Source organism: Melospiza melodia, chromosome 3, assembly GCF_035770615.1.
Source record: "Melospiza melodia melodia isolate bMelMel2 chromosome 3, bMelMel2.pri, whole genome shotgun sequence".
Classification (NCBI taxonomy): domain Eukaryota; kingdom Metazoa; phylum Chordata; class Aves; order Passeriformes; family Passerellidae; genus Melospiza; species Melospiza melodia.
This window is the reverse complement of record NC_086196.1, coordinates 135949401-135962445: the sequence shown is the minus strand read 5'-3', so window position 1 is coordinate 135962445 and position 13045 is coordinate 135949401. Positions and strand designations below refer to the sequence as shown.

The window sequence follows — 13045 nt, the reverse complement described above, 5'->3', positions numbered from 1 at the left end:
ATGTAAAAACCAATACCTTGGTTTTTCATTAGTTTTTCATTAGATTTTGTTGGGTTCTTATTGGTTTGGGATTCTATCTGGGTTGTTTTTGTTGTTTCCTGTTTGATTTTTAAAATATTCTTTTTTTTCCCTTAAGCGGCATTTTCAGCCCCTCGGTGACTTCCAAGAGCCGGAACTGGGATCAAATCCAATCCCCGGTACCCCGCCTTGGCCCCGCCCCTAAACCGCCTCCGCTCTTTGATTGACTGAACGTCATGTCCATCACTATTTCGCCGTTCCATTGGCTGGCGCTGGGAGCTGCCGACCAATCAGCAGCGCTAAGGGGCGGGCCGGGGGCGGGTTTCCCGCGCTGTGGCGGGAAAGGAGCCGCGTTTGGCGCGAAACGGGAGCGCGGCGGGGGCGGATCGCGGGGTCTGAGTAAATCGCGGGGTCTGAGTAAATCGCGGGGCCTGATCTGATCGCGGGGCCTGCTCGGCTTTCCTCGGCTCTCACCGCCTTCCCCGGCAGCAGCGGCAGCGGCAGAGGGATCCGTCCCAGGGCGACCGGCAGAATGGCGGCGCCGGCGGGCGGGCTGGAGGATGCGGAGCTGCGAGAGGCGCAACGCGATTATCTCGATTTCCTGGACGATGAGGTGAGACGAGCTGGGAGGCGCGGGTGCTGCGTCTTCTGCGTGTCCCCCGGGGTTGGGGGATAACTGATCTGTGTCCCCATGTCCCCCTCCCCCCTGTATCCTGGGGGACTGGGGAGCATCTCATGCCTGTGTGCCCTTGCCCCATGTCTACTCCCGAAGTTCGGGAACACTTGGTCCCTGTGTCCATCCGTCTCCCCTAATCCATACCCCCGGGACTGGGAGCTCCCTGATCCTCCCTGCCATGTACCCCAGGTGTCTGGGAGCCCCTGGTCCCTGTGTCTCCCCCATTCCTACCAGGGTTTAGGGAGCCCCTGGTCCCTGTGTCCCCTCCATTCCTACCAGGGTTTAGGGAGCCCCCTGGTCCCTGTGTACCCCCCATTCCTACCGGGCTTTAGGGAGCATCTGGTCGCTGTGTTGCCCCTTCCTGCTTAGCCAGTGGGATAAAGGGGATCCAGCTCTGCAGGAATGGGCCCCTGGGGGCTTTTTCACATAGGCTGACATGCAAAGTGAGTTGTTTTTTGGGTGTCTTTCCCCCCACTCCCACTTGCAGGAAGACCAAGGGATTTACCAGAGCAAGGTCCGGGACATGATCAGTGAGAACCAGTATCGGCTCATCGTCAACATCAACGACCTGCGGCGCAAGAACGAGAAGAGAGCCAGCAGGTGGGTGTGGGACCCTGGGGACACCTGGGGCACTGGGCTTCAGAGGGGTTTCAAAGGTCCAGCCCATGTTCTGCAGGTCATTTGTCACAAGAAAGCTCCAAACCCTTGTCGTCTGGTGAAAGCTGGGGCCTCCCCTCCCGCCACAGGGAACAATCCCTTCCCAATATCCCATCTAACCCTTCCCTCTGGAAGCATAAAGCCATTTCCCCTTGTCCTCTCCTTCCATGCCCTTGTTCCAAGTCCCTGTCCAGCTGTTTTGGAGTCCCTTTAGGCACTGGAAGAGATTCTAAGGTCTTCTTTTCTCCAGGCTGAGCAGACCCACTTCTCTCAGCCTTTTTGAGAATGCTCAGGGATATTTTGGACCAGCCTTGCCAGTCTGGCCAGGGTCACATGAGGCTTTTTAGATATACTTGGAATTGTTCTCCTCTTAGCTGTTGGTGCCAGTGCACCTCCCAGCCAGTGCACCTCACACAGAGCTGTGATAGACTTCAATTTTTTTTTACCTCCTGATAAACTTGTGGAGCAAGCAGGGGTATGGGAAAAAGCGTTGATGAGGAAAGGGTTGACCCTTTTTTGTGACCTCCCTGTGCTGCAGGCTCCTGAGCAATGCCTTTGAGGAGCTGATTGCCTTCCAGCGTGCCCTGAAGGATTTCGTCGCCTCCGTTGATGCCACCTATGCCAAGCAGTACGAGGACTTCTACATCGGGCTGGAGGGCAGCTTTGGCTCCAAGCACGTGTCCCCACGGACACTGACAGCCTGTTTCCTCAGCTGCATCGTCTGTGTGGAGGGCATTGTGACAAAGTGTGAGACTGGGCAACATGGAGGGGCTGGGGGTTTGGTGTGAAGGAACTGGAGCCCTCCAGGAGCTGTGGTGTGGAGAGGGATGTGGGACAAGGGTCTGGAGGAACAGGACAAGAGGATAAGTGGGAATGGTTTTACACTGACAGAGGGTAGGATTAGATGGGATACTGGGGAGGAATTCTTCCCTGTGAGAGTGGGGACATCCTGGCACAGGTTTCCCAGAGAAGCTGTGGCTGCCCCTGAATCCCTGGAAGTGTCCAAGGCCAAGTTGGATGGGGCTTGAAGCAATCTGGGATAGTGGAAGGTGTCCCTGACCATGGCAGGGAGTGAAACATTATCTAGAATGTTCCTTCCAATTCAAATGTTCCTTCCCTGGAAACCTGGGCCAGGGAGCTTGGCTGAAGGTCTTGAGTGTTGGGATGGTCTTTAAAATCAGCCAGTCCTGCCCATGTTTGACAGTGAGTTGTGACCCAAATAATTTTAATGTTGGAGACCCTTTTGGGGGCAGAGGGGTAGGACATCCCAGCCCTTAACTCCTCCCTTTTCCAACCCCAGGCTCTCTGGTGCGTCCCAAAGTCGTCCGGAGTGTCCATTATTGCCCAGCTACCAAGAAAACAATTGAGCGCCGATACACAGACATGACCTCCCTGGATGCTTTCCCATCCAGCTCCATCTACCCTACAAAGGTGAGGTGAACCAGCAGCAGGTTCCTCTAGGGACAGTGTGCCAGCTTCAGTATGGAGCTGCTGAGCCCCAGCCTCCAGTCCTGCTGAACAGCCTTGTGCAGGGTGGGTGATGCACCCTGTGTCCTCCCTGCTCTCCTGAAAAATTGTGCTCATCTTTTAATTTGGGCTCCTGCTTTAGGATGAAGAGAACAACCCACTGGAGACAGAGTTTGGCCTCTCAGTCTACAAGGACCACCAGACCATCACCATCCAGGAGATGCCTGAGAAGGCCCCGGCAGGGCAGCTGCCACGCTCGGTGGATGTGGTTTTGGATGATGACCTGGTGGACAAGGTGAAGCCTGGGGACCGCATCCAGGTGGTGGGGACGTACCGCTGCCTGCCCGGGAAGAAAGGGGGCTACACTTCTGGCACTTTCAGGTGGGTCTTCCTGGGGCTTTAGCCCTCTCACCCTGTTTGGCTGGGTCTCTGGAAGGTGAGATCTGGCAGGTGGCCATCAGAGAGTTGGGTCAAACAGTGGCTTGAATCACTTGGAAGTGGTTTGCACCTTGATCCTGTTTATGAGATATGCTGAGTTGGAAAGGACCTACAAGGATCACTGAGTCCAATTCCTGGCCCTGCACAGGAACTAGACTCAGTGATCCTTGTAGGTCCCAGCAATGCCACCCTGTGCAGCTCTGAGAGTGTTGTCCAAACTCTCCTGGAGCTCTGGCAGCCTTGGGGCCATGCCCATTCCTTGGGAAGCCTGGTCAGTGCCTGACCACCCTCTGGTGGAAGAACCTGATATCCAAAACAAACTTGCCCTGACCTAGCTCCAGCCATTCCCTTGGGTCCTGTCACTGGTCACCAGAGCACCCAGTTGGTGCCCCTTCTCCACTTCCCCTTGTGAGGAAGCTCTAAACTGTGGTGAGGTCTCCCCTCACAATATGCAGCTGTGACTTCCAGCTGTGCCCCGAAGGGTTTGGATGCTTTAAAAGATGCTCCACTGATGGTCCAGCAGTCAGATCAAGGGTGCTACAGCTGTCAAAGCTTCCCACTCCCTTCCAGGGTTTCCTAGAACAAGTGATGGCCCTGTGGAAGCTTCTGCTGTGTCTCTGTGGGGCTTGCAGAGCTGACCACAGCTGTGTCCCTTCTCCAGGACCATCCTCATTGCCTGCCATGTGAAGCAGATGAGCAAAGACCTCCGGCCTCTCTACTCTGCTTCAGACGTGGCCAAGATCAAGAGATTCAGCAAGAGCCGATCCAAGGTATCTAAATCTTGTGTCCAGGCATGAAGTTTCAGCTTGGCATGTGGCTAAGGAGGTTCTTGTTGGCTTGCAAGTAGCTCTTCGAGTCTCTTAGCAGGTTGTTGGACTATCTAACTAATTTTATTTGAATTTTCTGCTTAGACTATGATTTTGTTTTGTTGTTTTTCTTGCTGCTTCTGTACTTCTTGCTGAGCATCCTTCCTGCTGGCAGCTCTGCTGTGTCTTGACCCTACCAGCAGGTTTCCAGAGAATTTGCTCTGCAGGAGAAACACTTCTTTTCTCACCCTGGACTGAGGTAATGGGGTTCTGCCCCAGCCTCTCATGCTCAGAACTTTCCTTTGTAGCACAGAGAGTAGCAAGCCTTGTTCTCAGTGCTTCCAGTGCTTGTTTGGGTGACAGTGACAAGATGGTCCTGGACTTCAGATAAATCCCACTGTGAAAGAAAACTCTGGCCAACAGTCTTCTCCTTTCCAAATAATTTTCATCTATGTGGCTCTGTGATAGAAATAAGCTGAAATTTGGGCTGAAATGAAATATTTTGAAGTATTGCTTGTTCTTGCTGGCTCCAGCCCATGTGACAGCCATGCTTTGCCTCTTCTGCCTAGGATATCTTTGACCAGCTGGCCAGATCCCTGGCTCCTAGCATCCATGGGCACGAGTACATCAAGAAGGCCATCCTCTGCATGCTGCTGGGAGGGGTGGAGAAGATCCTGGACAACGGGAGCCGCATCCGAGGAGACATCAACATCTTGCTGATAGGTCTGGGAGGGCAGGGCAGAGAGGCACCCTTGGCTGGTCTTGGTGGGGGTGAGGGAAGGTTCTGGATTTAGTTTTGTGGAGTGGCTGAGGTTAGAAGGACATCTGGAGGTTCCTGGTCCAGGGATGTGTGCAGGGCTGAGCCAGTGTCACTGGTAGGTCAGGTTGTTTTGGGACATGTCCAGTTGGTTTTGAACATGTCCAGGGCTGGAGATGTGTCCAGATGAGGAGTCATCAGCACAAGAAAGGTGTGGACCTGTTAGAAGGAGTGCAGAGGAAACCTTGGACAGGAGTGCCAGGAATGGACTTCTCCTGCTCTGGAGCCAGGCTGGAAGAGCTGGGGTTGTTCAGCCTCGAGAAATCTCCAGGGACACCTTGGAGCCCCTTCCAGGGCCTAAAGGGACTTCAGGAGAGCTGGAGAGGAGGGACTTGGAACAAGGACAGGAGAAGAGGCAATGGCTTCCCACTGCCAGAGTGCAGGGATAGATGGAATATTGGGAAGGAATTCTTGGCTCTGAGGGTGGTGAGGCCCTGGCACAGGGTGCCCAGAGAAGCTGTGGCTGCTCCTGTATATCTGGAAGTGTCCAATGCCAGGTTGGACAGGGCTTGGAGCAACCTGGGACAGTGGAAGGTGTCCCTGCCCATGGGAGAGGGTGGAATGAAGTGACCTTTAATGTCCTTTCCAACCCAACCCAAACCCAGAGTTCTAGGGGACCTTTAATGCCCTTTCCAACCCAAACCGTTCCATGACATCTGTGAGCCATTATCTCAGTGTTTGCGTGTTTGCCCATAGTCAAGGAGACTTTTTTTTTGTTTCTGATCTCCCATTGGAGTTTCTATTTTCTGAATTGTCCCCATTGCTTCTTGTCCCATCCCTATCACCTCAAGTCTCTTATCTCCATCTTCCCTATTTCCTCCCATGGGTTTATTGATGATAGTGGGAAGATCATCTGCTTACCTTGTTTTATGAAGTCTGAACAAAACCCTTCTATTCCCTCTCCCCTCCACTTCCCCCCGCTCTGAACACCCCCAAACCAGACACAGGGAGATGATGCAGTTGGTATCCAGGGGATGAGTTATTCCTAAACCTGCCATTCTCCATCCCAGGAGACCCTTCTGTGGCCAAGTCCCAGCTGCTGAGGTACGTGCTGAGCACAGCACCCCGGGCCATCCCCACCACCGGCCGCGGCTCCTCCGGCGTCGGCCTCACCGCTGCTGTCACCATGGACCAGGAGACAGGTGAGGAGCTCTGGGGTGGTGGCTGTCAGCTCCTGGGAGGGGCTCTGTGACATCCAAGGCTGCTCATCTCAATGATCTGGGAGGTCATTTCCAACCTTAGTGATTTTATGGTGTTGGCTCTGCAGTGACATTTGCAGGACCTACTCCACCAGAAGCTTTATGTTAGTAATCATTCACGATCATGGGATCCTGTGTTTTGGGATATTTTTTCCACCTCTCTTAGGTGCTGGTTTTCTTTACTCTTCTTCCACTTGGTGCCACATCTGAGGGCTAGTGTGGAAATCCAGGGCATGGGAAATATTTCTCTGTCTGCTCTGAGGTGCCCTGACCCCAAGGGGAGCACTGACTTTCACCCTCATTCATGGAGAAAGTTTCCTAGACTTCAAGATAGACCAGAATCTGCAAAAGTGTGAAATAGAGTATAGAGAGTAGTGTAGGTGTATCACTTGGTGAGAAATCTAGGTTTTGGGATTTTTAATATGTTGTGGATGGAAGCAAGATGGAGGGCACAGGGTGTCATCCTGGGTTTCTTCTTCATGCTGCTTCTTCCTTCTTCTTCATGGGTTTGGGTGGCATTTTGTAATTGGGCAGAAAAGTCCTCATTGCAGGCTCTGTGGGATCAGTTATTGGGTTAAAAGGGAAAATAATCTAGGTATCAGTTCTTAATTGTATAGTTTAGTCTTAAAAGACCTTGGAACAAGAGATTGTTGGCCATTTTGTGCCTTCTAATGAAAAGCTGCCAAACTCACAGTAGTGAGACTGTTTTACTGATAAGAAATACTAAACACTTGAGTCTGAATACAAATTAGTGTCTCAAGTGCCTTCAGTCCAGACCCAGAAAAACCAACGAAAACCAACAAAAAACCTGTGGTACCCCACAGGCTAGCAGCAGCCTTCCTCATGGGAGCACATTCCTAACCCTGATCCTTACCCTAAGCATTCTCTGCTGTAGAGTTGGGTCACAGAGCAACCACGAAGGATTCTGCTGCTCCTTGAGGTTCACCCTCATCCCAGGGGTGATGGGTATGGCAGGGCAGGAGATGTGTGGGGCCAGTGGGGGCTGTCTGACCCTGTTTTCCCCCATCCCATCCCAGGGGAGCGGCGGCTGGAAGCAGGAGCCATGGTATTGGCCGACCGGGGCGTGGTGTGCATCGACGAGTTCGACAAGATGTCCGACATCGACCGCACGGCCATCCACGAGGTGATGGAGCAGGGACGGGTCACCATCGCCAAGGCTGGCATCCAGGCCCGCCTCAACTCCCGCTGCAGCGTCCTGGCTGCTGCCAACCCCGTCTACGGCCGGGTGAGTGCTGCTGGTGCCCTTCCCTGGAGAAGGGAGGAGGCAGCTGGTCAATTCCAAAAGATTCCCCATGTTATAATCGCCTCCTTGAGCCAGGTCTCATAAGCTCTTGCAGGTCCATAACACACCCAAGATAGCTCAGCTACCCTTGGAGGCATAAAAATCAGCAGGATGGCTTCTGTTGCAGTATTGGAAAAAAACCAGTATTTCCAATACTGTTGCAGTATTGGAAAAAAAAAGATTTATTAAAAAGCAAAATAGCAAACAGAGAAAAACCAAGCCAGGTGCAGGAGGTCTTTGCTCCTGGTAAAACACCTTACAAAAGTGATTAGTTTCTTTGTTCACTCCTTTTTTTAGTTAATTGCCCAGGTGAGACTTTTTGGCTTCTGTCCACTTAGCTCTCCTTCAGTTTGAGGTGAAATCCCTAAGGTCCTATGAAATGTCTTTTTTACCTAATCAAGGAGAGAAACTTCTGGGCTTCTTTCCTTTCTGAGGGGACAAAGGATAGTTTTGTCACTCTGTCAACAGGGAGCACATTCCTACACCCCCAGACAAGTGACTTGGATGCATGGCACAGCAAAGACCTTGTTAGTTTGGTGTCTGTTGTGGTCATGGCTTTGCTGGAGGAGAGAGAAGCTCCTGGGGTTTCTCACCATGTTTTGGGTGTTTGGGCAGCCCAGTGGACCCTCATGCTGGTAATGAGACTCAATCTTGGTGTCTGATCAGGGATCACAAAAAATATTTGTTTCCCTTGGAAATAAGAGCCAGAAGTGGTTGTACTGCTGCTGCAGGCTGGGTTTGGTGTGGTACCCATCCATCCATCCATCCATCCATCCATCCATCCATCCATCCATCCATCCATCCATCCATCCATCCATCCTTTTAGGCCTGGCCCAAGGAGGTCCTCCCAGCCTCCCTGGCAGCCAGGGTTCACCATGAGGTTCTCCTGTAACCCTTCATGCTGTCCTTCCCCAGTATGACCAGTACAAGACCCCCATGGAGAACATTGGCCTGCAGGACTCCCTGCTCTCCCGTTTTGACCTGCTCTTCATTGTGCTGGACCAGATGGACCCTGAGCAGGACAAGGAGATCTCAGACCACGTCCTGCGGATGCACCGCTACCGCAACCCCAACGAGCAGGACGGGGATGGTGAGTCCCATCCCTCCTCAGCCAAGGGATGAGCCCCTTGTGGCAGCTCTTGCTTCAGAGGGTAAAATCCTGTTCTCTGTACATTCCCCTTTCCAGCCATGCCCCTGGGCAGTGCTGTGGAGATGCTGGCTACAGATGACCCTGACTTCATGCAGGAGGAGGAGCAGGAGCTGCAGGTCTATGAGAAACACGATGACCTCCTGCACGGGCCCAACCGCCGCAAGTGAGTGCTTCATACCCTGGAGCTCCCTGGGGGTGTCCAGCACTGTGGGCTCATGGGTTTGGCCTGAGTATCCAGACAGTGCCAGCCAGCAATGCTCCAGCTGATCCATGGGTAGGATGCTGTCACAATCCGTCCTTACGAACGGGTTTTGTGATGGTTCATGGATTGATCTCAGCATGCAAAAAGAACCCACACGGTACAAGGGGGGTTTGCAGTGATGATCAAAACAACTGCACCTTTATTGAGTGACCACAGCAAAATGCAATAGAGGGATTAAGGGAGAGAAAAAGATAGAGAAAGAGAGAGAAGAGAGAGAGAGAGAAAGAGGGAGATATAGCTACCAAACATAGAGGCAAACATCTCAGTTTGGTCAGCTTGCCTCCCCCCACACACCTCCCCCAGGTTGTGGGTTTCAGTCCCAGTCCTTGGAAGGAGCAGAGGGGCCTTTTCACATGGGGGTTTCATGTGTCAGTCCTTGATGGAGAGGCTTCTTACATCTCTGTCTGTCACGGCTGTTGTAGACAAGTGACAGACTCTCACAGATGCTAAGGGAGCCTTGCTTGATCTCTTGTGCCAGGCAGGTGGGGAACATCTGGAGCTGAATTCCCTACACACCTAGATGCCCCTGGAGGGGTATAAATGGATGGGAAGCCCATCCCCACTGTGGATAATACGGATGTACATGCATTCCTGCAGGGAGAAGGTTGTCAGCATGGAGTTCATGAGGAAGTACATCCATGTAGCAAAGATGATCAAGCCCGTGCTGACCGAGGAGGCGGCGAGCTACATTGCTGAGGAGTATTCCCGCCTGCGCAGCCAGAGCCAGATGAACTCAGATGTGGCCAGGGTGAGCCCTGGGAGCAGCTCCTTCTTGGGCCAGGAGGAGGGAAACTGAGGCACAGGCCTCTCTTCTTATGGGTGTTTTCCACCTTGGCCTTGTGAGGGTCACACAAACACCTCTCTCTGTCCCCTCAGACCTCCCCCATCACAGCCCGGACCCTGGAGACCCTGATCCGCCTCTCCACAGCCCACGCCAAGGCCAGGATGAACAAGACTGTGGATATGCAGGATGCTGAGGCAGCTCTGGAGCTGGTGCAGTTTGCCTACTTCAAAAAGGTGAGGGGAAAAGTGTCCCTCTCTTCCCAGGGGATCCTGAGATTGGAAAAGGTTGGGCTTGGTGCAAGCTGAGCACCCTGGGCTGCTGGTGTGAGCTTCCCTGGACACAGTGTGGGATCAGGCCATCACTTTGGGATTTTGGGTGCTTGGGGTTGGTCCCTAAAAGGAGCTTGAGTGAAAGTGATGTCTGAGTCCATCCTGCCTTTGCCACACAGGTGCTGGAGAAGGAGAAAAAGCGCAGGAAGCCGGCGGAGGATGACTCAGAGACTGAGAAGGAGGAAGATCAGGAGTCGCAGGACAAGGAGGAGCGCAGGACAAGGAGGTAGGAGCCACAGCAAGGGAGTAGGAGGGACATGGTGCAAAGGGCACCAGCCTCTTCTGAGGTTGCCATGGGGAAATACTCCATGTTTTGCTCACCCAGGCGATTTGTCCCACCCCATTTTTAGTAGAGGGACATCATAATTTAATGGATAAAGATCTGGCTGGATAGCACTGGCACAGGGTTCCCAGAGAAGCTGTGGCTGCCCCTGGATCCCTGGCAGTGTCCAAGGCCAGGCTGAACAGGAGTTAGAGCAACATAGGATAGAGAAAAGTGTTCCTGCCTATGGCAGAGGGTGGAACAGGATGATCCTTAGGGTCCCTTCCAACCCAAACCCTTGGCTGAGCTCTCTTTTCCCTCCCAGAAGGAAGAAGGCGCGCACGGAAGGTGAGGATGGCTCCTACGACCCATACGACTTCAGTGATGCTGAGGAGGAGATGCCACAGGGTGAGTCCCTGGGTTTGGTGACACCTGGCTCCTCCTGAGGGTGCTGCTGGGTCTGCTCAGCCTGGGGAGCAGCAATGTTGCTGTCACCTGTGGTCCCTGGTGTGGTACAGTGCCATTCAGAGCCACAGATCCATATGGGACAGGGTTAGATGGGATTTTAGGAAGGAATACTTGGCTGTGAGGGTGGTGAGGCCCTGGCACAAGTTCCCAAAGAAGCTGTGGCTGCCCCTGAATCCATGGAAGAGTCCAAGGCCAGGTTGGATGGGCCTTGGAGCAACCTTGGATAGTGGGAGGTGTCCCTGCCCATGACAGGAGTTGGGCCTGGATGATCTTTAAAGTCCCTTCCCACCCAAACCATTTTGTCATTCTATTGCCCATTATTTTTTTTCCATCCACCTTCAAACCACAGCATAAATAACAGTATTGGGAGGCAGTTTGGCATCACCCCCCCATCCTGAGCTCAGTACTTTTGCTCTCTGTGTACTTGGTCACCAGGCTCAGGGTGAAGGTAACTCTTCCTTCTGCTCCAGTTCAGGCACACCCTCCGAAAACACCTGAATCCTCAGGAGATGGTGAAGGGAAGAAGGTGGAATTGTCTGAGCCAAGGTGAGTGGGGGCTGTCCCTGTGTGCCCACCTCCCCCAGTGGCTCCAGGCTGTTGTCCCATGCTGGAGATGGATCTGTGATGCTCCCAGCTCCAGCTTTTGCCTTTCCTACTGAATGCTGCTGCTGGAATGGGGAAGGGCTGAGGCATCCTGGGCTGGGAACAAGTGGAAGGATTTGTGGAAGGATTTGTGCCTATTCTCCAATCTCCAAGGGTGATTCCTTCTCTTCTGACCAGGTTGAAGGCGTTCAAGGCTGCTCTCCTGGAGGTGTTCAAAGCCTCCCATGCCCAGTCTGTGGGCCTGAAGAGCGTGATGGAATCCATCAACCGCGACAACCCCGAGCCCTTCTCGGCCGCCGAGGTGAAGCTGGCCCTGGCCCACATGCAGGATGACAACCAGATCATGGTGTCTGATGACATTATCTTCTTAATCTGAGCCTCTGGGTGCAGGAGCCCAAGTTTTTCGTGGACTCTCAGCCTGGAGACTCTTTGTGTTTGAATGCTTCATGTGGCTGAGCTGGATTTTGGGAAGCTCAAGTCTGTGCACTTCCTTGCTGTGCATTTCTGGCCAGGAGCTCTGGAAGTTCTTGCTGTCTTCAGAGTGGAGTATTTGGGAAGAGGTTTATGCAAGGGGACAAAAGGAAAAACCTAGGAGCAAATTGTCAGTGTTTTTAATGTATTGTTTTTAGCTTTGGTATTAAGACTTCCAGCTTTTAAATAAAAAATCTGGATTAAGGAATCCAGCATGCAGTAGTGGTGATGAGAAGCAATATGAGAACTCCACTGTTAGTGAAGCTTTTATTTCCCTCTTTTTTTTTCCATTTTGCCCCTATTATATAGCCTAGCTCTGCTTGTCTCACAGGGAAAGGTGCCTGAAGCCTGTCCTGTTGGTTCTGCCCTTCCACCCATCTTGTGGAGGATGATTCCTGGTAATAGAGGGCCAGATGTAGTCTGATCTGTTCCACTGCCCATGGCTCAGCTCGAATTTCCAGATTTCACACCCCTGATGAGGGTTTTGCCCTCAGGGAAGGAACCTGGAAGGTTTCAGAGCTGCCCAGGGAATGTGTCCCTGGCACAGATGGATTCCATCTCCTCCTGCTCCTGCCTTTAGCCTGGGATCATGTCCTGGGCATGGCGAACTTCCAAGAAAAGCTGAACACGCAATCCGATCAGTTCTGACTGCTTGTAGTCCAGAGCTGCTGAAGGTTTGGGTTTTTCTTCAGTTTCTTTTTCTTTTGTCTTTGTGAGTTTGAGCTTTGAAGAAACCCCTGAACAGGTTTGCTGTTGTCACTGCCTGTCTCCAGACACTTGCACAGCTCCCTTCTTTCTGGGTGCCATAAATCTTTATTTGGGTTATAAAATTGTCTCTTTTGTTCACCCCATGACTGGCTCTTTGGGGGGATGTAGGATTCCCACTTGTGGGGACACAGCTGCCCTTACACAGGTGGGATTTGTGCTGCTGTGGAGGGACTTCAGCTGCAGGGTGAGCTCTAAATGCCAAATTTTGGAGCTCCTCTCATCCAACACAGCCATGACAGCAGGGTTGGAGGGGATTTTGCATGTTTGCAGCCTAAAGATCTCTGGGTGGGTATATTGTGCTGTACAGAGCAACCTTGGACCTTCAGGCAAAGTCTGGTTCAAAACAGCAAAAACTGGTGAAAGTTAAACACAGATCCTCTTCTCTGGAGATGGGGTGGGAGAGCTGGGATTGTTCAGCCTGGAGAGACTGAAGAGCCCCTTCCAGGGTCTAAAGGGCCTCCAAGAGAGCTGGAGAGGGGATTGGGACAAGGGATGGAGGGACGGGACACAGGGAATGCCTTCCCACTGCCAGAGGGTAGGGATCGATGGGATAGATTTTTTTTCCAG

At 52.6% G+C, this 13045-nt stretch overlaps 1 protein-coding gene across 2 annotated transcripts; it reads left to right on the top strand.

The window, feature by feature from the left end:
- Positions 1–518: 518 nt before the first annotated feature.
- MCM3 (minichromosome maintenance complex component 3) lies at positions 519–11918 on the top strand. Of its 2 annotated transcripts, none has more exons than XM_063153540.1 (17): positions 519–631; positions 1182–1294; positions 1890–2098; positions 2652–2782; positions 2961–3199; positions 3918–4026; positions 4632–4785; positions 5890–6021; positions 7116–7324; positions 8297–8471; positions 8568–8694; positions 9391–9541; positions 9670–9810; positions 10026–10132; positions 10497–10576; positions 11107–11182; positions 11417–11918. In XM_063153540.1, the coding sequence occupies exons 1-17, from the start codon at positions 551–553 to the stop codon at positions 11613–11615; spliced, it is 2433 nt and encodes an 810-aa protein (XP_063009610.1). In that variant the 5' UTR covers positions 519–550; the 3' UTR covers positions 11616–11918. The 2 variants fall into 2 exon arrangements, with proteins under 2 accessions (XP_063009610.1, XP_063009609.1); XM_063153539.1 differs by having other exon boundaries at positions 10494–10576.
- The last annotated feature ends 1127 nt before the right edge of the window (positions 11919–13045 follow it).